The sequence below is a fragment of the Gadus chalcogrammus genome, chromosome 4 (genome assembly GCF_026213295.1).
Source record: "Gadus chalcogrammus isolate NIFS_2021 chromosome 4, NIFS_Gcha_1.0, whole genome shotgun sequence".
NCBI lineage: Eukaryota > Metazoa > Chordata > Actinopteri > Gadiformes > Gadidae > Gadus > Gadus chalcogrammus.
The window spans coordinates 21,877,683-21,904,299 of record NC_079415.1 but is presented as its reverse complement, the minus strand read 5'-3'; the positions used below and the strand labels follow the sequence as shown (position 1 = coordinate 21,904,299).

The 26,617-nt window shown below is 43.0% G+C and overlaps 1 protein-coding gene across 1 annotated transcript in view; it reads right to left on the bottom strand.

Moving 5' to 3' along the window:
- mgat5 (alpha-1,6-mannosylglycoprotein 6-beta-N-acetylglucosaminyltransferase) overlaps positions 1-26,617 on the bottom strand; it is a 109,964-nt gene that overhangs the window by 56,079 nt on the left and 27,268 nt on the right. Inside the window, exons 3-6 of the mRNA XM_056589177.1 lie at positions 14,378-14,454; positions 7,248-7,337; positions 4,952-5,023; positions 1,804-1,965 (exon numbers count right to left, since the gene is read on the bottom strand). Coding sequence (XP_056445152.1) covers positions 1,804-1,965; positions 4,952-5,023; positions 7,248-7,337; positions 14,378-14,454 — 401 coding nt within the window. The remainder of the gene's footprint in view (positions 1-1,803; positions 1,966-4,951; positions 5,024-7,247; positions 7,338-14,377; positions 14,455-26,617) is intronic.

Sequence of the window (26,617 nt, the reverse complement as noted above, 5' to 3'; positions counted from 1 at the left end):
CCGCACACACACACACACACACACACACACACACACACACGCGCGCGCGCGCACACACGCACACACACTTAAGCACATGGCCAAACACACAGTAGTGTAGGCCGCTCAGCGAGCTTGTGTGTTGTGACACGTGTTGTGGTGAATGGCTGACAGCTGTGCGGTACACTAAGTAAACCAGCCTGGGGGAGATAAGAGACTATACCATGCTTTTAACTTCCCATAGCAAGGGACTGCCCAAATAAAGGCCTCATGTTGAGGTTAGTGACCGACCATTCAGAAAAACAGAGTGATAGTGATGGACAGAGATTAGAGTGGATGGATAGACAGAACGCCACAGGGGACAGAGAGAAGGCCTGGAGGCACACACAGCAAAAAGAGGAGAGGCTCTGTTTAAAGATAAAGACAAAACATATAGATTATTATAGTCCCACGCAGCCAATGAGGACGAGTGGAGCATGTGTGTGTTCGTGTACCTTACGATGAGCCAAACTGATACATCTGTATGATGCAAGTGGCCTACTATTCTGTGGACAACGTTCAAAGAAGTGCATGGATAAGCTGTTCTCCACAAGGTATATCTGAGCATATCTGCATGAAATCCCACACAAATAGACCAGCACACACGCTGAACACCCCCCCATTCAACTATTGCAAACACGCAAAATGCACACGCAAAAAAAACATTAGAGGCACATTAGAAGTACACACATCTGGACACTAGGGATGGGCAAAATGATTCTTTTCCGGGAACTAGTTCTTTCAGTTCAGTTCACTATAACGATTTGTTTATTTGATTCGGTCGTTTTGATTCGTTCGTTACGTCAGATTACGTCTTAAAAAAAAAAAAAAAAAAAAAACTTATTTTTATTATTATTTTAAATTGGTCATGGGTCCGGATTGGACCGTCAAGACCGCGGTCAGCCGTTTGGAGATGCCTCCTACATAGTATTACCGAACGTCCCACCAATATTTATACCACTTGCTTACTCTCTATATTTCATTCATGGTTTTACATTTATAATTTTATTTTACTTTACATTTCATTCTTCATTGTTCAGGCATTACAGAACTTTCATGGTCATAAATAAAAAATACGAACTGCAGTTTCATTTCTTTGTTTGTTCTTAAATTGACGTAGAATGGAGCAAAGACTCCTGGGATTGGGATATGTGTTTATCCAATAAACAGATGGAGGTCAAGTCTATTTTCGAAAAAATGTAGGGGGATATATGAGTGGCCCCACGTCGAATGGTATGACCCAAGATACGTCAGACAGAAAGCGCGCATATTCGACGGTACCGCCTTGTCATTGGTTTACCCAGGTGCCATTGAAACACCATTGCTACCTCTCATTGGCTGAATCTTTGAGAACATTGTAGACTCAATCAATATAAGTTGCGGGGAGACAAAGCTCTGTTCGTTTGTATATTTTATTTACGTGACCATATTTTTGGTTGATGTTTAAAAAAAAGAATCAAAGAACCAGTTCTTCTTGTTTTGGGGAACCAGTTCTTGTCGTTCACGTTCGGGATTCGTTCATTGTAACGAATCGGTCGCGACCGACACATCCCTACTGGACACACAGACGCAGAATGCTAAGACATGCAAAACACTGCCCAACACACACACGTTAAACACAAAGACATACAAACCCCCCCTCCGCACACACATACAACACAAAGACAAGCAAATCCTCCACCAAGCACAACTAAAACACAAATACATGGAAAACGCTGCACCACACACACACACGTAAAACGAAGACATGCAAACACCCCCAACCACACACACACACACACACACCTTCTTCCTGTGGCGCTTGCCGAGGTCCTGCTTGGAGGCGAGGGAGCGTGCGGCCGACAGCCAGGGTTCAGCCATGCGCTTGATCCGCAGCATCATCCAGCGGAACTCCTCCCGCCGGGACATGACACGGTGCAGCTCATCGAAGCTGGTCCGGACCTCCGTCTGGGGGACAGACATTACGCAAAATTGTTTAAGGAATATGTATTGAGGGTGTCCTAGCCTAAGAATTTGCATGGTCGAATCGGATTCCTCAGGCCAGACTGGACCGACCGTCCAATCGCATGCACTATATTTTTATGCATGCGGCTCCATGATGCCTGATTACTGGTGACTTTTGCGTGGTTTAAAAATAATCGCAGGAGACGAGAGGAGGAATGGGAGAGGAGGAGAGGAGAGGAGAGGAGAGAGAGCAGGAGACAAGAGGAGGGATGGGAGAGAAGGAGAGGAGAGAGAAAGCAGGAGACAAGAGGAGGGATGGGAGAGGTGGAGAGGAGAGGAGTAGAGGGGATAGAGAAGGGAGGAGAGGAGAGAAGGGATGGGAGAGGATGAGATGAGTGTTGAGAATGAAAATAGAGAGGAGGGGAGCAGATTGAGAAGGGTGGGGGGAAGAAGAGAGGAGGAGAGGAGAGAGAAAGCAGGAGACGAGAGGAGGGATGGGAGAGGAGAGAACAGGAGCAGAGGGGATGGAGAAAGATGGGGGAAGAGGAGAGGAGAGACGGGATGAGAGAGGAGGAAAATAGAGAGGAGATGGAGAAGGGTGGAGGGAAGAAGAGAGGAGGAGGGGAGAGGAGAAGAGGGATTGGAGAGGGGACGAGGGATGTGAGAGGAGGAGAGGAGAGGGGATGAAAAAATGTGGGGGGAACATGAGAGGAAAAGAGGACTGGAGGGAGAGCAGGAGAGGAAAGGATAAAGATAACAGAGAGAAAAGATAAGAGGAGGAGAGGAAATGGGAGTATACGGAGAAGACATAAAAGGAGAGGAGAGAGGTAAGATGTGAAGAGAGGAGCGAAAAGATAATGAGAGAAGAGGAGAAGAGAGGAGAAAAAAGGAGAGGGGGCAAGCGGCGGGCGAAAGGCGGCAAGAGAGCAAACTGATCCTAATAACTGAATAAAGAGGACAGATGAAAGGACAAGGGGAATGAATCTGAGATTTACATAGCAGACAGCCCAGGCAAAATTTGAGCCACCAGGGAGCCAGAAAGGGATAAGCGAGGATTAGCCAAACCACTGTAGCATTACCGCATTAACCGCCTGCTAGCGTGGACGACGCCATTAGCATGCCTTACTGCTACAGGATATCACCAAGGGACAGCCAAAGCTTATTAGTAAGAAACCTTTAGCTTGACTTTCAAACTTTCACACAACCTCTGACACATATGTGAGATGTGGCACACCACGCTAAGGGCCGGCATTGAGGAGGGCCGCTCAACGTCGCCCAATAACGGAGGGCTGACAGCAACTAATGGTGGGAAATTATTTATGTCCACGGGTGGGAATTAAATTGCAGTTGATAATAAAATAATTAAGACAATAAGACAGCAAAACATTTCGCAAACATGGCTGCCACTTGACACTGAAGGAGAGGTAGTGTAGACAACGTGTGGCTTCCTAGATTATCCTCCATTTTAAACACAACCCATAACTGTCATAGCGTCACAAATCGTCTGGCTTCGCTCATTTCTGCTCAATTAGGACTCCCTCTCTGATTGGGTTTGACCAGCCCTTTCTTGTCCTATCAGCATGACTCTCATGGCAGTGCTGTGTCTTTATTCATTGATATGAGAGGGGACCACCATCCATGGCAAGTAATATCTGCACCAACAAGGGGGCTGCTCAGACTCCAGCGCAGTTGCCGTGCTCAAAGGGCCTGAGCCGTCGTGAACCAAAAGTGACATAATCCCAGCCCAGCGCACGACTCATAAACGGTTTGTAGCAGCCCTCTGAAGATCGTGAGGAAAGGGTGGGAACGTCCACAGTATCGTTACGGCCAAACAGATACTACCAATGTCAATGCTGTGAGTGGGATGCCTGCGCACTTTGCAAACGGTGCTTCACGACAGAGAGCATCCGTCTTCTTGTTCTCAAAGACGAATGTGTGTAGCTGAACATGATGTGTTGAGCTGGACATGATGTGTTGAGCTGGACATGATGGGCCCTATTTGAACGGTCTGAAACGCAAGAGAGAAGCGCCGAGCGCAAGTAGCTTTGTGGGCGATTCTATAGCAATGTTGCTATTTTACCGGGGCATAAATGACTCTTGTGCCCGGCGCAAATCTAAAAAGTCATTTTGGCAAAGAAAATTGAACACAAATATGATATGCGGTAACTGTGGTTCTATTTAATGACGTACGCAATGCATTAACAAACATCGTTTCTTACCAGTATTGTATGCATTATCGTTATCGACTTGTGTTCCTAATATGCATGTGTCCCCCCGTTAATATACATTGCCATGGACTGTATTATGCTTTACGTGTTTAGACAGATGGACGCACGCACGCGCCCCCGCTTTCACTAATACTTTTACACATACACACCCGCGCACCCGCATTTATTCATTCTTTTTAACGATTTTTTCTTTTTTCTTTTAATTATTTTTCACTCGCGGTAAAACAATGTTTTCTCACGATCAAATACTCATTAATCCTAAAAGTTATGGGCTTTTACACGATGTCTGTGTCAAGAAAATATGTTTCCTGTACGGTGTTTGCAGATGCATTGATTTAAAAGTACAACTTATTACCGCTGTATCAGCTGTTCTTTCCCAAATAATTTACGAAGATTGAGTGGCTAGGTAGATGAGAGAAGCAAAGTGTATGCGCGAGGTGCACAAGCAACATTATGTATTCACCCTTAAAATAGCAATCCGAACAACGCGCCGCTGACTTTAAACCAGGTATTCCCTGGTTTGTGGTGCAATTGTTTTCTGAATCTGCAAAATAGCACCAGGGAACGTTTGCGCCAGAACAAGCCTCCTCCTTTCGCCAAACTGCCCCTTGGGGCGCAAGATCATTCCCTAATTTACAGGCGCGTGATGGTGGAGGGAAAAGAACGCTCTGCCCCAGTTGCAAACTAGCAACGACACATGCGTCAGTGTAGAAAGTCAATTGCGCCGGATGCAAGATAGGGCCCGATGTGTTGTTGTTTACCTGTCCTCTCCGGTCCAGCTCCTGGGCCAGGGTCTTGGTTCTCCAGGGCAGACGGGGACACCAGTTCTCAACCTGTCACAGAACACACAAACTTGTATTGGATCCCAGTGTATGTGTGTGTGTTTAGAGTTTTGTTTTGACACCTGGAAACACAAATATGGATGGACAGGGTGATATTGTTGTTGTTGCCCCTCAAGGTTACCGGTTAGTCATGCAGTGGTTTTTTTTTGATTCCCCAGATGAAGGATTGAAAGTAAACAATGTGATGAACCTTGAAGAGGCATTGAGCCCACACACTTATGTATTTTAACATTAGCATGTTTGATTGAATGTTCCCATCTTGGAGATTAGGTGTTTCCAACAATATGGTCTACAGTACTCTCCCTCCATTTATCTGAGATCTAAATAAAGAAAACATCTTTATCAACAAAATAATTGATTGAAATGGAGATCTTTTCATATACATGAATAAAAGGCAAATTAATGGAAATAAACGATGCAATTAAAGGGTACTACAGCGATCATAGCAACAGCTGTTGCAAAATCAATAATTGTTGGCTCTTAGACCTCTTCCAGATGAGTGACACGGAGGCTGAGCCCCTGGCTCTATAACCGCGTAGGGAGGCAAGGCTGAGCTCACTGCTGGTCACTGGGAGAAATGTGTAATATTAAATACTTTGGGTATTGGGTCATTAAATCACTCCCAACCTTCACAATGTATTTTACGAAGACCCCACGCAGGTCTCACAATGAGCTGACTGCTGAAAAGGAGCTATCCCTGCTCCTCATCCTACAGCTAACTGCAAGACTTTCAGTTCCCAATGCAGCATTTAATGGGTTGGCTACCTGACCTTTATATAGAAAGAAAGAAAGAAAGAAAGAAAGAAAGAAAGAAAGAAAGAAAGAAAGAAAGAAAGAAAGAAAGAAAGAAAGAAAGAAAGAAAGAAAGAAAGAAAGAAAGAAAGAAAGAAAGAAAGAAAGAAAGAACGAAAGAACAAAGAACGAAAGAACGAAAGAAAGAAAGAAAGAAAGAAAGAGAATAGGGCCTGATGATGAATTAAAACGTTAAACATGTTAAAATAAAATCAAAATCTGAAAGTAAGTTTTGTTCTCGAGCACGTCTTCATCTCTCCATGTCTCTATTCCTCTCTCTCTTTATCTCTGCCTCTCCCGTCGGCCCCTTCCTCCCGGGCTGTGTGATCCATCATCAGGTCAATAATTAACCCATGGGAGCGATGAGAGGCTGGGGAAACCTTGACAGTGACCAGCTCTCCACTCAGAGGAGAGAGAGTTAAGTTATTGGTTGATTGAGTTGAGGATGTGATTGTGGTTTCTTTTTTGTTTGTATGTGATGGTTTACGTAATTAATGGCGTTGCGAGACGTGAATTGAGGTGTACACCTAGCACTTATGACATGCATTGTATATGGGTAATATCATCAAAGTATCCCTCTATGTAATTGGGCATTGTATCCCATAATGTGATTGGTTGCTCTAACCTATAAAATGTAGCTTTAGTTTCTCAGATTCCCCAGAATAGCCGTGGAAACACCTCATGGAGGGGGCTTTTACAAGTTTTATTTTGCTTCTTTATTATTTTATTATTTATTTATTTATTATTTATGAATACAGAAATACAAATGAAGCGACAGCGCTGGTTTATTAGCCTTCATCAAAATTCAACGATCGCCATCATTGTTACCATAGCTACCGCTAGAAATGCAGTACTTAATGTTTATATTTCCTTGTCTGATATTCTATAGACTAAAGTATTGTCAATCTTCAAGGCCCCGCTCACTTGGTCCCAAACAGATATCCACGTGCAGCAGAATAAATATCAGAGCAAGCAGGATAACACTTTGCGAACACGAGGGCAAAGAAAGCATTATTGTGCAGTGGTTGTCCGTTTTGTGCTGCTACACTTAACGTGTATGTTCGTTAATGATTTTCTCCTCACATCCTACATTATTGCCCTGGCGAGCAAAGAAACACTGTGCACGAGAAGTGCTATGATAATATTTGTTGTGCACGGATTGCCTAATGCTATCCTTGGTAATTGCATGATTCAGCTTTTCAGTACAGTGCAGCCACACTCTCCCACTCACACGCTCCCACTCACTCATTCACACATGAGTGCTCAATTACAAACACTCTCATGCACACACTCCTGCATTCTCTTACACACACACACACACACACACACACACACACACACACACACACACACACACACACACACACACACACACACACACACACACACACACACACACACACACACACACACACACACACACCTCGCTTAGGTAGATGAAGAAGGAGCAGGTGGAGCCGTCAACGCCGTAGTTGTTGTAGCAGGAGTCAGACCGCCACATGTCCTTCATCCACTGGGGAGGAAGAGGAAGAGGAGGACATCGCATTGGTCAGTTCAGATAGAACGCCACATTTTAAAATAACTAAAAACTAGTTCAAACCCCACTGGTTGGGGGAGACATAAGGTAAAATATGCAGTTTTGATACACTGCATTTAAAACAGAAAACAATCGTTCATTTTGTAACTGTATGGTTATCTACCAAATAAGTTACTCTACAGTGACCCGATGGATTAAGAGACACGTCATCACGGTACAGGTGGGGTTAGTGGGCATCTCTCACTGTTGTTTATTGTCACACACACACACACACACACACACACACACACACACACACACACACACACACACACACACACACACACACACACACACACACACACACACACACACACACACACACACACACACACACACACACACACACCTTGTGTTGTGGCCTATGGGACCCGGCGAGATCATCTGTGTACCAGAATTGGCACATTTAACCCACATTATTGATTTGAAACATGGCCCTCGGCCTCGCTCCCTGTGTTCTCTTATTAAGCTACGCCAACCCAAAGAAGAACTCTGACAGATGGAACCTTAAAGTCTTAAGTGTGACCTTGAGACAGAAAAGCTGTAAATCAACCTCCCTCAAACACCTTGTTGATAAAGAGATAAAAGGAGAACCCTCTAATGGACCCCACTTTGATTCCACTGCCAAGGTTCTCTTGGGCAAAGGTCAATAGATAGCTGACAAGGATAAAATAAAACATTAAATCAACAACATCTTAATGAAGAATGGGGACAGTGAAGAGAACGATGGGAAGCAGACTAGTGGGGAAGCATTGTGCAAAGTTCTTCACTTAGTTTTTTACCTTTTTGTGCTTCTTAGCTAAAAATGCTTTGGGAATGTAATTATATATTCTTCATGCCAATAAAGCTTGTTTGAACTGAATTAATTTAACTGAGAGGTAGCAAAACAGGGAAGGAGACCATGAGACAGACATAAAAGGAGAAATACAGAGAGAGAGAGAGAGAGACAGAGGGAGACAGAGAGAGACAGAGAGAGAGAAGAGGGAGATGGACAGACCCCAGGAGATAGATGATCTGATCAGTGTGGGCAGGTAGGACTGCTCTGTGTTAGGACAGAGCCAAGGTGCCTAGAGAGAGATCTGTGTCAATCTGTGTGTGTGTGTGAGAGTTATATGTGTGTTAGAAGATAAAGAAACAAAGTCAAACAAAAAGAGGCAGAAAGGAGAGACAAGATACTTTAAGTCGGCTAGCGGGAACTACGTTGAGTCAGCGAGAGATAGAGAGCGGAAGATAAAGGGAGTGAGAGACAAAGAGAGAGAGCGATTGTGGTGTTTTGCAGGATGTGTGGAGCAGGCGGACTTGCTGACAGTATCAGCTGAGCACTGGCCCTGGCTGAGAAGATGATGGGCGAGTGATAGCACCTTATCAGCAAAACACTCACACACACCCACAGTATTTGTGCACAGTATTTTATAAAGTATATGTATATACACTATATATTATTTTAACATTAACATTGTCAACGAATTTTGGAAATTAACACAGACAAATAAAACACCTAATTATTACCTTAACACCCTACTCTTAAATGTGTCTGAAATAAAAAATTTTGAAAAAACAATTTCAGTTCTTAGTGCTAGCTAACAGCTGCTTGAGCGAACACCACGCGCAAGACGCAATACTGACAAGAAAGTTGGGTGCGATCGAGAGAACAAACAGTAACCTCGAGGTCAGAGTCGAGGATGTTATTATTAGCATGGTGGAAAGTTTCGTGGACCTAGCCCACAATTTCCCACACCTGTATGATAACACTCTTTTGATGCATTTCTCTGCGGCCATTTTAACAGTAGTAAAATTATCAGTTCTTCCTCTACCTGTGTCTCTATGTTGTTTATTTACGTGAGCAAACAAAACATGTGCAAAGCACGATTTCCGGATCTGATATTACTGTGGTCTGCCCCAAGTGGAGACCTCCACTATCATGTGCTTTGGCCATGTAATGCTGGAGCAAGTCTGCAGACAAGACACAGCAGGTCGCAGCAGGTTGCATACGCTTACGCTTGGTGTTACAGCAAGTCTAATCCAGCCGTTACAAGTTGAATGAGAAAAAGTTCTCAGAAATGAGTTCAGTACAGCAATAAAAACAGATAGCACTCAACATTTGCTGATATATTTGGCAAGTAGGCCAACTGACGACATTGTAACCAAAGAACACGTTACTGCAGGCCAGAGACATTTATCTATTTATTGTGCAGTCACTTAATAAGCGTGCTGCCAGCCGCTTGGTGGCAGGTGGGATTCAGCAGCTGACCACCGTTAGGCTAATAAAGGGTTATCAGGAACACCTCTGTGAGTGCTACACCTTAGGTTCCAGGGTTGTTAACTCTATGGTCCTAAAGGGGAGGGAGGAATTCAGCCTCATCTGAAGCCAATATTAACAAAGTAAGGCATCCTGCTGAGGACTAGGCCATTTGTGTACCAAATTACAATATCATTTTTATTATATTATATAAAAAAATATTTGTCATATTCAGGGCAATAGCCACAATAGAGAAGCGGCTCTGTGTGGGGTGCGGGGTGGGGATGCACCACTCTTTAAACAGTGTCGATGCCTTTGAGCAAACACACACATGCTTCACTGAAGCACCACTGCCAACAGCATCCTTAGACATGTGTTTATCCACCACAGACACCACATAACACTTGGTTATGTGTTGGCACTGCCCGTCCGTTTGTTTATTCACCACCAGTGCAGCCACACTTGCATATTTGGATTTTAAAAGATGACATGAGGTTTGTGTTTGCCTCTTCACAGCAGAGCTGGTTCTTTGAAAGGCAGAGGAGCAGTGGCGGTGGGTCAATAGGGGGCGCTAGGGCGCCGCCCCTCCGTGAAATATTCACTTGAATATATCTCCCAACTATTAATAAACTATTATCATTACGAAATAAATCAACAAAAATAAATAGCGTTTATCCTTGTTTAATTGTGTGATATTCTTGTCACTGCCAGCAACCATTTAAATGCGACTGAACGTCAATGATTTGGGCTAGGCTAGTTATTGGTCATTCGAAATAAAGCCCTCCTCCAAACAGGGGCGCCGGCCACGTTGAAGTCAATTTAAGCTCTCTAACTTTTTGCTGTCTATCAAGCAGAGACAGCTTTTCATTGGCGCAAGAAAATTCGCCCTCGGGTCGCACCAGTGTGCGCCCCAGGCCAATGGTATCGCTTTTCTTTTTTGTTATCACCACATGATTGGACAATTCAGCGAATCAATCAAAAAGGCTACCTCCCTCAGCAGCATTCACGCATCACAACTACATGTAGAGAAGAGATAGATCGCTAACTAGCAGAGAGTTGTAAGCACTTTCCATCCTTTTCAGTGGACTCCCCAAGCAATGTTATACTTAAAAGGAGCAAGTAAGTTACATAGTAATTTACTTTTTCGGCCTGTAGCATATAAACAAAATGAAGCAACTGTCTCATATTTCTAACTGCATTTGAAGTAGACATTGAGACTCACAAAAAATGGACGCTATAGGACAGTGATCATGATTTGTCTCAATATCAGAATAACAACAATGGGTCAAATAGCAATGGCTGGTGGAATGGCCATGAAGTAGGTCTGTATATGCAGTGTAAGCTTGTCCAGGCCCTGCAAGTCAGGATGTAGGCTATGAATCTAAATGAAAAGTAGGTAAATAGTAGTGGCCATCCCCAAAATGCATCAGAATACAGGAAATCAAATCTATTAAATTCATAAAGAATTATGGGGGGGGGGGGAACCTCAGACCCCCTGTCTATTACTGTGCCCCACCAACATTTTTGATCTCCAGCCGCCACTGCAGAGGAGTATAAAGTCATCTCCCTCTGATGTTTGCATACCCGCCTAGGGGGTACTGAAGCCAGTTCCATGGCGCAAATATTCATATTTGTGAAATACTCTTTGATATACATTGTATAACATAGGTGAACCACCTACATTTACACAATATAGGTGAACCATGTTCATCTACACAACATAGGTGAACCACATTCATCTACATAACATAGGTGAACCACATTCATCTACATAACCTAGGTAAACCAAGGTCATCTACAACATAGATTAACCTAGTTCAGGGGTGCCCAACCAGTCGATCGCGGTCTACCAGTAGATCGCCGACAGATCCCAAGTCGATCGCGAGGGGTGAAGAAAAAAAAAAAAAAAAAATTTTTTATTTTTTATTTTTTTATTTAAATAACATTAAATTTGCGCGGGACATATACGCGCGGTAGCGCATGTGCTGTTAACAGCAGTTGAAAGCCGTCAACAGTAGTTACACACTCCTAAACGTTGGCATGGCTGAGGGGAAACAAGCTAAGACCTACCATTTTCACCCTGAGTGGGAGGAAGATTATTGATTATCGTTGAGAAGGTGCCGTGCGCAGACGGAATGAAACCCCCACTGAAGTCCGTAGGTTCACGATACAACCCCCCCCCCCCCCCCCCCCCCCCGTCAACAATTGTTCTCTACCCCCCCCCCGCTTGAAGGTAGGTTTGCTGGTAGATCTCGGGAGGTTGGCTACTTGAAAAGTAGATCTTGGGTCAAAAAAGGTTGGGCACCCCTGACCTAGTTCATCTACACAACATAGTAGTGGTGCATAAAGTCAAATAAAACACGACAAACTGTATTTCACTACCATACTTGATGAAAAAAGAAAGATGAGGATGTCTGCATTTCCTTGGGAGAGTGTAGACTCTAAACTCTGCCCAGGCAATGACATCCTGAATTTGAAGTTGTAAATCCAGGTTTGCTGCGCTTCCTTTGGACAATTGCACTTGATTTTGTTTAAATATTTTTTATAAGCTTTTATTTTATGTGGGCACAAGCAATTTTTTTAAATATTTACTATGCTTAAAGGAATGAGGATTATTACCTAATTTTTCACTTTATTCTGTTTTTACACATTTGGAGATTTTATTTAAAGTCACATTTGTCTTGTTATATTTTATTGTTGTTGATGATCCAAAAATGACCCGACCAGTGACTCAAAAACGGTGACACGATCCGAACTGTGAATTTTGTGATCCGTTGCCCTAGGCCTGCACGATTCGGGGAAAAATATGTATCAAGATTTTTTAACTTAGAATTGATATCACGATTTTCTGGAACGATTTTTTCTCACGAAATGTAATTTTTATTGCACACATGAACCATAACCCCCCCAAAGAAATGCCAGTACTTTTTGGCACCTCTAGCACGTTGCGTTTCATATGGCCCTGATTAAAGTGCAGTATAAAAAACGGAATGATTTATTTTGTACATATAGCAGCATATTGTCTTTAAATGCTGGCCTGGAGAGGTGTGTAGAGTTACACACCTCTCCAGTTGAGTTACACACCAACTGGGCTTACGCCCAGGGGCCGGTTGCACCAACTGGGCGTAAGCCTGGTCGTAACTACGCCTGGTCGTAACTTGGCGTTCTAAGTCCAACCTAACCGTTACGCCGGTTGCACCAACTGGGCTTAGCGTTCTTTTCACTAAGACCAGGCTTAAATCCTACGCCTGGTCAGGGGCAGGCGTAGAGTTGAAATTCCAGGCTGTTTCTATAGCAATTACATCCAATGCAACTGCTCTGGCGTCGGTTGCACCAACTGGACTTAAGCCTGGTCGTAACTACGCCTGGTCGTAACTTGGCGTTCCAAGTCCAACCTAACCGTTACGCCGGTTGCACCAACTGGGCTTAGCGTTCTTTTCACTAAGACCAGGCGTAAATCCTACGCCTGGTCAGGGGCAGGCGTAGAGTTGAAATTCCAGGCTGTTTCTATAGCAATTACATCCAATCCAATGCAGCTTTACCACCATCCTTGCAACGCTTCGCTAAACTGCATTTCAAAGCACAGCCGGCGATATGATCAGTGTTCAAAGATCGACTGCCTGTCGGGAAGATATCGCTGGGCGATTAGTCCGTTCTCAACTTATAATCAGTTGTGAATGTTGTTTTAACTATGTTTATATGTTTTATATAGGCCGACACATTAAACAAATCTCTCCTACAGAACCATTCCCGTCTAAATGCCTGCTCGTCGTAAACCAGACATTACAAATACATATTTTAATTATATTCGTTTGCAGTGTTTTATTGTTAGGCATTAACACAATTGATGAATGACAATAAGTGAACGAATGAATTATTTATTTCGGTGTCCAACAGCATGTCAAGTAAAATAGTAAACAGCTGTTGTCACGAGGTATCCTAGCAACGCGTTGATATGCGCATACCATGGAACATTCACATGGCCGCGCATGGCTAAGACCGGGTGTAGTTAAGACCAGGCGTAAGTCCCGTTGGTGCAACCGGCGTTAGTTCCATTCTAACGCCAGGTCGTAACTAAGACCTACTTAGCAGTTACGACCAGGCTTAGTTACGCCCAGTTGGTGCAACCGGCCCCTGTAAATTAAGGCAAAAAAAATAAAATAAAAAAAATAAGAAAAAAATAAAATAAAAAATCGCATTAATATGAAAAACTTAATTCACAGAGGTGTGAAACGAGATCGCGATTTTATAACGATTTATCGTGCAGGCCTACGTTGCACCCCTACAACATAAGTGAACCACGTTCATCTACACAACATGGGTGAATCACGGTCATCGAGCACCCATCAACACATTAATTATCCATCCATCATCGATCCACTTGTCTAACACCCAAGCACATCATCAATCCTTTTATCATCCACCCGCCCCTCAATCCCTGAACCCCATCCATCCATGAACACATGTCAAATGGCTGTATCTCTTCTAGCTTGCGGGAAAAATACAAGGGAAAGGACCTCATGTACCGCGATACTCTAATAACATCCCCTGGCTGCAGGTGAATGGACAGTTTGTGTGTCTGTGTGTGTGCGTGTCTCTGTGTGTGTGCGTGCGGGACTCTGTGCGTGCGTGTCTCTGTGTGTGTGCGTGCGGGACTCTATGCGTGCGTGTCTCTGTGTGTGTGCGAGCGGGACTCTGTGCGCGCGCGTGCGCGTGTGCGTGCGTGTGTTTTTTTCACCTTGACCTTCCCCTCGCAGTGAGGGAATCCGTCCATTGGTGGAAGCTCACATTTCTCTTGGGCGCCGTTCAGAAGATCTGCAGGGAAAGGGAGAGAAGGTAAACGTTAACATGATATTTCTACACAGCGCTCATGCTTCTGAATTACCTGCCGGTCCCGTCTCGTTAGACTTATCGCCACCCTCAAATCTGTGAAGCCCGACACGTTCAGCCACATTGTCTCCCTGATTTCCTCAATGCCAAAAAATTACTTTTATAGAACTAGGAGTGGTGCAAGGCAAGGCAAGGCAAGGCAACTTTATTTATATGGCACTTTTCATACACAAGGCAGACTCAAAGTGCTTCACATATAAACATTGTCATACAATAAAATAAAATAATAGATAAGTAAATGAAAACATATGCAAAGAAATGAGTAGAATAGAACGTTTAAAAGGCATTTTAGTATTAAAATAGAAAATAAAGGCAAAGTTAAAAAAGCTTTTTAGAAAGTGCACTGTATTTAAGATTTAGCAAAAAGCTAAAGCAAACATAAAAGTCTTCAGTGCAATGGAAAGTAATAAAATAGAAAGAAAACAAGTCCCATTCAAATAATGTTGAATCTATGGTAGCATAGTAATATGAAGAAAGGACAATGAGGGCAATGGATCACAGGCTAAATTATAACTGTTTTAGAGGTGGCAGGGAGGGGTTACCATGGCTACCAGGGGGTGTTGGGGGGGGGGGGTAGATCTCCGATCAGGCAGGGTGGCCACGCAATATCTTTCAGATCTGGCTAATCTGACCCCACCTACCTAATTCTCCACCCTGGTTGTAGAACAGCCGACCGGCCACTCAGATTGTTTATTTTAGAAATAATCACTGATTTATGAATGACGCATATCTCCCCTGATTGTGGAGGGAGTCAAGAGTGAGAGCATGAAAGATATAGAGAGAGAGTGCCAAGGACGGAGAGAGGGAAAAGAAAAAGCAAGACTGAGGTGAAGTAGAGCGCAGACAGAGTGAGTTAAGAGAGAGAGGGAGATAAGAAACTGAACGAGAGAGAAACCCATTACTCATACTACTCTCTCTGTTCTGCCTTTATCACAATATGGTGTGAAAAATGGCCATTCAATGATTCCATGAAACGTCTACACAGAACAAAAATACCTTCTTTGAAAAGCAAATACTTCATGCCAATGTATATTAGTCTCCCCTTATTTGGTGTTTGCATTTTGCGCGGATGGCATGTACATTTTTGTTTTCAGAAACTAACTAACCTGGCTATAAAATAAATTCTCCTTTCGGAAAACACTCCAAAGAAAACAGTCAACGTAGGCGTGCGAAGTGTGATGGTGAAACAACATCTGACATACATAGTCAAAGGTGGAGTTTAGGGAGTTTAATAGAGAAAGTAAAAGGATGAGGGAGGGAGAAAGAGGGCCAGATTTTGCACAGGACCAGAAGCACAATGGACCAGATCGGGAGGAAACTGTGAGAGCACAAATGGAGAGGCAGAAGAAGAAACCAGTCGATGAAAGACCAAGCCACACACTCTGGCCCAGTGGTCTTGAAGTGAACGGGTACTGAAGAGAGTTCTGAGTGCGCGGATCCACAGAGTCCACGTCGTGTTGGGGTTCACACTTAAAGGGGGGCAGTCAAGATGTTTTCCAATCTAGGAGTAGCGCTTCGTACGCATGTAGTGAGACGTGGAGGACCGACATCATTGGTCCTACTCTGGTCCAATCTGAAAATGGGACGTCAACGGTCAAGCTTTTTACAGAGATTTCTGTTGACATTACACCTCAATTTAACAACGAGCGCATAACTACGGTTTTATTGGAATAATAGCGGAGTGTGACGGAGACATTTCCCTACTAAAGGCTTTCTGAATGGCCAGAATAATTTATTTTCTTGTTGAGGCCAAATGTTTGAAAAATGTTGGTTCAAATAAGTAATCATCATGAATGGGCGCAGATGGTGGGTCGTTTAGAAGGACGCTTTGGTTCTATTTCCCCTTAACAGAGCTTTCCGGTTATCGGGGGGGGGGGGGGGGGGAATTAACCATTTATTTATTTGTGTCGAACATAACTTCATGCCATGGGATCTTCCTAATTTGATCACCCCACCACCAGCCCCACACACACAAAGGTCCATTGTGATAACTAATAAGATACACACACACACACACACACACACACACACACACACACACACACACACACACACACACACACACACACACACACACACACACACACACACACACACACACACACGGGTCCAGTGCCAAGAAACATCAGGAAAATAAAAATCCACTGAAAGGCAACGTGGCTACTCCCACATAATCTCACTCCTATATTTCCTTACAGCTCATCCAGGGAGCGATTGACATCATCGTTGACTTTGCCAGATTAATAATGCATAGATTGAATGGCTGCGGTTTATCAAGACATGCATTCCATCGTCAGAACCAATCACACCAAAGTGTTTGGCTGTATGTGGAACACTGCCGCAGTGGCTACACTGGCGATACAGGCTGTGTGGCTGAAAGCAGTGTGTGTTAGTTAGGCTCCCTCTCTCCAACACAGAGACCGATGATGCAGGCAAGCACAGGAGCAAATATGTGCTCAGTGGGTCAGACTCTCTCTCCACCTCCTCGCTCATGATCCAGTCATGGAGCGGGGAGGGATTTGATACTGGCTGTACTCCCGTTGCCTCCCGGTAACGGGAGTACAGCCAGTATGCGGTGTAAGCCGCCACAATATACAGTGTACAGGGTACAGCCATGCCAAGCCGATATTGATGGCTAATATTGAGGTATTTTAAGCAATGATCAAACCATTTGGTTTAAGTATAATGAATGGCTACAAACAAAAGTAATCGGTATATACAAAAAGTAATTTCACATGTACAGTTTTATATTATTCTTTCATAGATAAGGGTGCGGAGATACATTTACCAAAGATAAGAGACTGATTAATTGCACAAGTCAGACTCTTAAGGCTGCTCGATTATGGGAAAAATCATAATCCCGATTATTTTGGTCAATATTGAAATCACGATTATACAAATGATTATTTTTGAGTTTGAAAACTTGTTGTATTTATTCAGCATGTGGTCACAAAATGGTCAAAAAGAAAATATTCCAATCTAAAATAATATACAGATATTCTGCCCTTTCTATCAAATATATTTTTAAAAATAAATAAAATCAAAAATCGAAAAACTCCATTATGTTAATTTTCTGATCATTTGATGCTAAAATTTAAATCGCAGTAATCGCCCAGCCCTAACACATACAGTATACACACACACACCACACACACACACACACATAAATGGTGGGCATAGATTTTTTTTTTTAATCTAGATTAATTCCAAAATTAATCTAGGTTAAAATGGCAAGTGGCAAAAAATCTGTTTGTTTACCTTGACAACGGTCAATTATACTTGGCAATGGTGAATTATCAAATATAATTCACCGCCGGAAGTTGTGAAGTGCCCATGCAAGTGAACGGAGCATAAACAAAAATAATTGACAGCTGAACGTTGGGAAGGCCCATGCAAGTGAATGGAGTAGTCTACAGCATTGAGAAGAGCCGTGCAATAATCCATAATAATGATAGGTTTAGAAGATAAATATTTGAAAGTTGTAGAATAAATTAATATTATTTAGAATGGAGTTAATTTGCTAGAAATGTATTTGAAATGTTTAGTCAGTTAATCATTTACATATTTATGTTACACAATTATTACTTACATATTTACATGTTCACATTAACAAAGTCAGGATATTCTGTTGAATCTGCCTCTGATTCCCTCACGTTTACCTCAGTCTAAATTCTAGCTTCTGATTGGTTAGTTCAGTCACGTGATGGGTCCGAACAAGGAAGTGTTGTGGTTGTGAGTTGAAAAGTAAAGTAAAGTACCGCTTGAGAAAGTCATCCGACCGTTTCCCTGCTGTTTCATCTCATAAAGAGGGATCCACCAACACGATCGAACCCTCACGTTACAATAATTCCACTCGAGTTTTTTTTTTTTTACAAGTGGTGGGTAAAAAATGATTCTTGACGAAAACTGGTAGGGGCGCGTCCAGCGTAAGTGACGCCTATGCCCAGCTCCCAACCCAACTTTGAAAATAGATTAACGGCGATATTTTTTTTATCGCCCGATAAGTTTCCCGTTAACGCAGCCGTTAATGCCGATAACGGCCCACCACTAATATATATACATACATACATACATACATACATACATACATACATACATACATACATACATAGGGGTGTGACGATACACTCAGCTCACAAGACGAGACGAGACACGATATTCGGTTCACGAGATCGAGACGAGACGAGATTTTAAGAAAACTACAATGACAAAATATATGACTGGACCAACAGACTTTTATTTAACCGAGTTGCACATGCATTTTGTAATGTTTTATTATAACTTAACATTCATGAAATTGAAACTAAAACTAAAATTTATAAAAGTTGAAGTAAATTAAATAATTCTCTTTTTTTTCAAGTGCAAACAATATTATGTGCAAAACCAAATCAAAGTTCTACTCCGTCAATAGAGTGCAAATAGTGCAAACAGAGAGTCTGACCAAGTATGTCACTGACAACTTGGTATTGTCCGTGTCTTATCAGTCACTCTACTGCCATTCATAATTTCCGCCGGGTACCCAAAATGCTGACAAACAAATCATTTAAAAGTGGCGGGGGCATCTTCGACGGTAATACGGGTATTTTTTTTTTATTATTATTTATTTATTTATTTTTTAAATCTCGCGAGACCGATTTTTAACGCGACGGGTAATATCGTCGAGTTTAATCTCGCGAGATCGCGTGGCACGAGATCTCGTCACACCCCTATACATTAATGCTGTCAGTTAAACGCGTTATTAACAGCGTTAACGCAATCCGATTTTAACGGCGTACATTTTTTTATCGCGCGATAAACGTAATTGATTATTTAAAAATCAAAACAAAAAAGCAGTAGCCTGACTGCTATGTTCAAGGCAGTATGGTTGCATGTTCATTGTTTGATTGCACTATAGGCTCTTTTTTTTGTATCGTCCTCATTTGCACAAGGCAAGCCGATGCACTTCTCCATGTTGATAAGAGCATTAAAATGAGAACAATTAATGGGACAAAGAAATCAAGGGATATTTAGCATAGAAAAAAAAACTAATGAATTAATGCCCTTAAAGGGCAACTTCACCCATTTCACATAAGCTTTGTATTTTTAGAACCCCCCGCATATTTTTGAATGGTCTAGCATCATTCCCTTATTTTCTGGAGAGACTGGAGAGATCCGTATCGATCTCCAACACTTCCTGTTTTCAATGACGCAATATAACGATTTTTGCGTACAAGAAAATAGGAAGTGTAAGAGGGGATGATTCTCGTAAGACTACAACCACTAGTCCCACCCCCCTCTAGGGCACTGACGCTACAGACCTATTAGAGCAGTGCCAGTGGGTGGGACTTCACCAGCAGAAACTAACATCCACAGCGTCTGAAGCTAAGATAACAGAGGCTGTTGATAAAACTGAAGGAGGCCTACATTGGCGGAGGGCACTGGATCTGACATAGAAGATGGCTCCATGCAAAAGTTCACCATTTCGAAAGAAATACAAACTAGGACTACCGTATTTTCCGCATTATAAGGCACACCGGATTATAAGGCGCACCTTTAATGAATGGCCTATTTTAATACCGTTTTCATATATAGGGCACACCGGATTATAAAGCGCATAGAATAGAAGATACTGCAGTCAAACGTTTGACTGGGGTTGCGTTATGCATCGACTGACCGAGCTGTGCTAAAGGGAATGTCAACAAAACAGTCAGATAAAGTCAAACTTTATTAAGCGTTCTGACAACTCCGGTCACTCCCATGGTAACGATGTTCAAACGTTAATGTGCATATTAACAATATCTCATCAATATCAATATCTCTTAACAATAAGCTCACTTTTTCAGTTCATTCCTCGTCTACGAATCCCTCGAATCATTGTGTGTCCGAATTGAAAAGTTGGGCGAGTACGGCATCCAACATGCCCGGATCCCTCTCCTCATTATCCGAGTCAGTGTCGCTGCTGTTGCCTGGCAGTTCAGTGATTATCTGATCCCGTATCTGATTATCTGAACCCGTATCTGATCCTGCCTTTGTGAAAGCTTGGACCACAGTTGAGACTGTTATATCAGCCCAGGCATCCACGATCCATTGGCAGATAGTGGCGTAAGTCGCCTGGCGCTGTCTCCCCGTCTTGGTGACGTGATGTTCGCCTTCTTGGCCCCGTCCACACGAAGCCGATTTTTTGGGTGAAACCGCATAATGCTACGGCCACAGCAAACGCGTGTAACGTGCCTAACTTGACGCTTGATCATTGTGTGTCACAAAAATGGTTCAACGCGCCAACGCGCCTGTGGCTGCGCTGGATTTAGGAGTCCGAGGTAGGAAACCCAAACGCCGCCGTGTTTGGGTGCATGATAGAGTTTAGATCGGGTTAGATTAAATAATCTCGGATATAAATAACAATAATCGGGTTAAATAACTTCACATGGTGTGTCTGGTGTCTTTCCAGCATTTGTAGTGTTGATCAGCAGATAGTCCGCCAAGACGTTGAGGTTGCTTAGCAACCAGAGACGCTGTCCATGCAAGTGAATGGAGCGTTCCCTCTTCGTCATAACTATCAAACCAAACATCCTTCACATTCAACGAGCGAACATTATGAAAGTAAAATGCACATTTCTCGCTAAATTTTTTTACATAAACGCATTTAATGGCGTAACTATGTTACTATTTCCACCCAGAATAAAGAAAGATGTCGGCCGTATGCTTCTGTGCAAGCGTCACTACTCTCTGCCAGTGACGTCGGATCAAGCTCCACGCTGATTTGTTCCATTAGTAGATGGAACAAGGAGGTGTCCGATAGGCGGAGATGATCAGCGGGAGTGGCCGCCAGCGAAGCTGTGCATGGTGGGAGTTGTTGTCTTCAATCCACAAGCGCCAAAAAGTCACTTTCTGCCTTTTCTCGGTCAAGACGGCACCAAATTAGAATTTTATTTTATTGTTCGACTACATATAGGACCCAATTTCAATACATATTCATGCCTCCACCGGTGAAATGCTCCTTTAAATATGACTACTTTAATGCCTTTGAATACATGTTTGTTTCCCTGGGTAAAGGGACATTAGCTCCCCCTATCGCCTATTGACAATTACTTCAGGGAGGAAGGTCCTCCCTAAGCCTCCGTTGACTCCCATTCATTTCCCCAAAAGTACTGGCGGCCGGTGAATAACATGGGTTTCAATGGGAGAGAGGAGGAAAGTCCTCCTCTGAGTGGGTGTGACCTTAAGGCGTCTGATTCGCTTAAAAATCTATTCGGGCTGCGCTATGGACCAATAAACTGGATCCCTGGCTGGTGAGCAGTGTTGCCAGATTGGGCAGATTACCCAGCCAATTGGGCTACTTTTAACCACGTTAGGCTGGAAAAATTATCATTGGGCGGTAAATCTGCCCAATCTGGCAACGCTGTCGATAACAAACCCACTCTGCCTGCAGTGCCGTTCAGTCTAAGAGACGCAAAGCAGGTGAAATCATCTGAAGGATAACGAGATTCTAACATTTGCGAATAAAGCGTACAATGGAAACAGAGGACATTGTTCATGTTCAATTACAAAGCATTCCATGCATTGAGTTACAGTGTTAAGTTAGCGACCAAAGAAAAATAATCAAGATCACCAAAAGTAATGGCAACGTCAGTATTGTGGGTGCTACATGGTTTGCTAGGTACTCATGGCTTACTGGTAGCATTACTAGCAATCAACTGTATTGCTGGCCCTGTTTGCTAATGAATAATGGCAAATCTCCAACGTGGGCTGTTCATGGTTTCACTGAAGTCAAAAATCTTTAAAGTTCACGTTGGTGCTGCTATGCGACATTCCTTGCTAGGCACCATGCCTATAGATCAGGTTGTTTGAAATAATGTTCTCGTTCTTTTACTAGTTTGTTACTCCGACCGTTCTGTTTGATATTGTGGAAAGGGTGTGGAAAGGGTGAATTGATTCAGAGCATGATGCATTTTAAATGGTATCACTTTTGGTCTTGAGTCTTTTCTTAAAACAATTGTAACTGAAAATAAACATAGGTAAATTACAACCAATAACTTCAGTCATTGAGGGCAAAAATTGGCCCAGGCTTTTATTTAATATTTTCAAATTACAGTGATGCCACTGGTGGCTCTGTATCAATTTTATTCACATAACTATTTAGTAGTTCACCAAAACAACGTGAAACAACTTGAGTCGAACATTCTTATGCCACCATACACCAACAGTGCAAAAAGGCCAATTGCAACCAAGCGCGCAGTCTTTCCTCCCTCACTTTAAAAACCACCAGCCGCCACTGATCGGCTTGCCTTGTGCAAATTATTTTTTATTGATAACAACATTGGCATATACTGATCAAAACAGGACGATACAAAAAAAGAGCCTATAGTGCAATTAAACGACTGCTTTGAACAAATGTCATTTGAACATAGCAGTCGGGCTACTGCTTCTTTGTTTTGAGCCAAAGAAAAAAAAATACACACACACACACACACACACACACACACACACACACACACACACACACACACACACACACACACACACACACACACACACACACACACACACACACACACACACACACACACACATAATATCTATATCTATATACACTTCAATTCCTATTCATTAAGTAGTCAACCCTGTGTCATTCTGTGAATTGGTTAAACACATACACTCAATTACCACAGGCCACAGATGGGAGGATAACTCCCAAGGCTCTGCCCCTTCCAAGACACTGTGGAGCGCTCTATAGATCTAGAAAAACCTCCCTTCATCGCTAGGCAATAGCATTACCATTGATCGTCTTTGAGGTGGTGACTGACTACAAAATAAATATCAACGCAATACCCATTTTCTTAGTCTAAATTGATTATGATGTAAGAAATATGCCCTTGAAATGATTAGAGACTTTCATTTTTAAGTCTAACGTATTCAATCTTAATTGACCATATACTTTATTATTTAAGAGACAGACAGACAGGATTTGGATGGTTTGTCAGCACTCAGCCACACGTAGGCCAACCATCCACTGACCTCTGGTATGTACTAGGGTTGGGCGATCGTCTTCATGTTCATATTGTCCAGTCATTGTTAGTATAGATTGCCAATACACAAGGAGGGGTAGGGGAGTTACGTCAATTGCAAGCAATGCAGTTAAACGTGGATAAACACTTTTAAAAGCGTGCACATTTCATTTAAAATATAAAATAATCTAATAATCCCATCATACTACTGCTCCCTATTAAAGTCTGTGTGTGCGGTTGGCGTGACAATATCACAGAAGAATGATTGTTTAACATTATTATCTAATTGAATGTCCCGATCCAAATAGATATGACGTTAGCTACCCTTAGGCAGCCCAGAGTTTGGTGAGCAGCAGGCATATGGGGAAGGGAGATTAGGGGTGTCCATGGAAAAGAGAGAGGAACCTAGTTTTGAATCCCCTCGTCACTGGGGCTTATTAACAGGGCTAACCGGGTGGACTGCTCCAACAGAAACATATTTCAATGCACACTGTCGGGCAAAGATTGTAGAGACCTGATACTCCTCTACAAACAGTAGACTCTGAACGCAGCTCTCCGCCTCTCACTTCACCGACACGCCAACAGAGGCGATGAGCACAACTGTGCATAATCCAACCAACTCAAGAGAGAGGTATAGAGCAAGACAGAGTAATACAATAGGTGTGGGAGGCAGAGTAAGAGAAAGACAGAGGGGGAGTAGAGAGAGAGAGATCATGAATGACTCAGATTTAGAGGGTTCGCTACACAGCAGATGTAAACAAAGTGTGACAGAGAGAAAGAGTGAGAGTGTAAGAGTGAGAGAGCATGGGAGAGGCCGAGACGTTGAACAAGAGCAAGATGTCTCCCACGGAGAGTGGGAGAGAGCAAGATGGTGAACCAGAGAGAGAGCGATAGAGAAAGACAAGCGTGAGAAGAGAGATAGATGGAGTGACATCAGCCATGCAGAAGCACTGATGTGAGGGGGAGAGAGAGAGTGAGGCCGAGAGAGAGAGACAGAGAGACAAGAGAGAAAGAGACAGTCACAGCCAGAGACGGAGACAGAGAGAGAGGAAAGATAGAGTTTCCAAATTAATCTGGTCTCAATTGACTGAGCTCAAACATACACACACAGGGCTATGAGATCCAACCCCACTTTTAAGTGGGATGGTCGAGGCCCAGTGTCCCCTCTCTCTCCCTCCATCATTACTTAGTCATTACTACACTTGATGTGCTACATCTGCTTCAGGTTAGGCCTCAAGTTCCTCTACACACTGATTCCCTCCTTTGTGCTCTCCTTCATCCCCTAATCTCTCTTGCTATCCCTCTTTCTCTTCCTCCTCCACTCCATCCTACCCCCTCCTCCTCCTCCTCCTCCTCCTCTTCCTTCTCCTCCGCTCAATCCTACCTCACTCTCCCTGCCTCCCCCATCTCTCCCATCCTACCCCCCTTCCTCACTCTCCCTCCCTCCTCCTCCTCTCCATCATACCTCACTCCTGCTCCTTTTCTCCATCCTATCCTTCCTCCCACACTCTGCCTCCCTTTCTGGGCAGAATAAAGTAAAAAGGACAGTGCACGTTCCTCCTGTGCATATCTACGAGCACAGAAAAAGGGGATGGAGCTCCATCTGTGTAGCGCTGACGTAAAAATACACTTCCCAACTAGGGCCCGACCGATTCATCGGCCTGCCGATTTAATCGGCCGATTATAGCCTTTTTGAAAATAATCGGCATCGGCCAAAAAGACGCAGATTACAACCGTTTTCTTTTATTTTTATTTTTTTTAAATGTTATTGCGCTTAGTATCCTGCAGATTGCACTCCTACTCGCCTTGCTAACTAACAACTTTAGCTGGAGTAAAAAAGAGGAGATTGAATTTTACCGTACAACATGAAAGCACGCTCGCTCAGGCAGCTGCGCGCTCACCTCACCAATGTACACAAGACGCGTTGTTTGAGCATGTTGTGCCTGTTTTTCTTTAGGTCCCAGGCCATGTTAATTTGTTATACTGTAGACTCTAACCCTTACATTACACTCATTTTTGACGGTAAATGTATTCTAAAACACTCAAAGGTTCTGCATTCATATACATATACATACATATTCTTCAAAAGTGTTTAAAGTATATTTAAGGTATCAAAAACTATGTTTTATATGCTTTTCTTTCTTTTTTTTTTTTAATCGGCCGATTAAATCGTAATCGTAATTTTTCTCTGAAAATAACTGGGTCTACACACACCGTCTTTACCGCCCGGGATGGATCGCTTTCATTTGAAATTACTCCCTCACCAGGCCTGTGGTTTTAGTGCCAGTACTGGCACTGTTTCCCCCTCATCCGTGATTTTCTGGAGTGGTTACAGATGCGACGACATAGAAATGATTGGAATGAGTCTTGAATACATTTTAATGTGTGTAAATAAAACACTGTACTAACTAGACACATGATGGATGGATGGACAGAAGCGAGGCAGAGGAAGATGGGGGGGAGTAAAGGTGATCTTGGGGCTTGGGAACACAAGGCGTCCAATGAGGTTGTGTAGTGCAGGAGTAACATCATAAATAGACACAGTATGGGGAAAATATGGGGAGGACAGTGGTGTTTAGCAGTCAGCTAAACTTCCGCCAAATGAAGGAAGCAGGGGGAAGGTGGGGGAGCTTCTATTAAAGGACTTGTGTGACCAGGTAAGAACCACAGTGAAACCCACCTGTGAATCGTGTTCCATCACAGACATCGTCGCGAACAGAAACGCGACAGGAAGAGGACGTGACATACAGACACTATAAAAATAAAAGCCCCTCAGGAGACAGTTACAAGCAGCTGTATGGCACAGCTTTGCACATATCTCATATCTTGAAGTAATGCATTTATTATTATTCTAACAACCACTGTATTTGTCTGATGTGGTCATTCCGTCAGGCAGATAGTAATGCTCCCTTACCACTAGGTGTGGTCCTTTTCCATTTGGTAAACATTGACGCTCAATCGCGGATTATTCTAGTTTATTAATATGATCAGTCACAATCTGAAACTCAGTTTAGTGTAATCTTAAGAGGAAGTTTATCACTATCAACTTCACATTTGAAGACTATTGTTTGGGGAAGTAGGGGTTCAGTTGGGGGTGTGTGTGT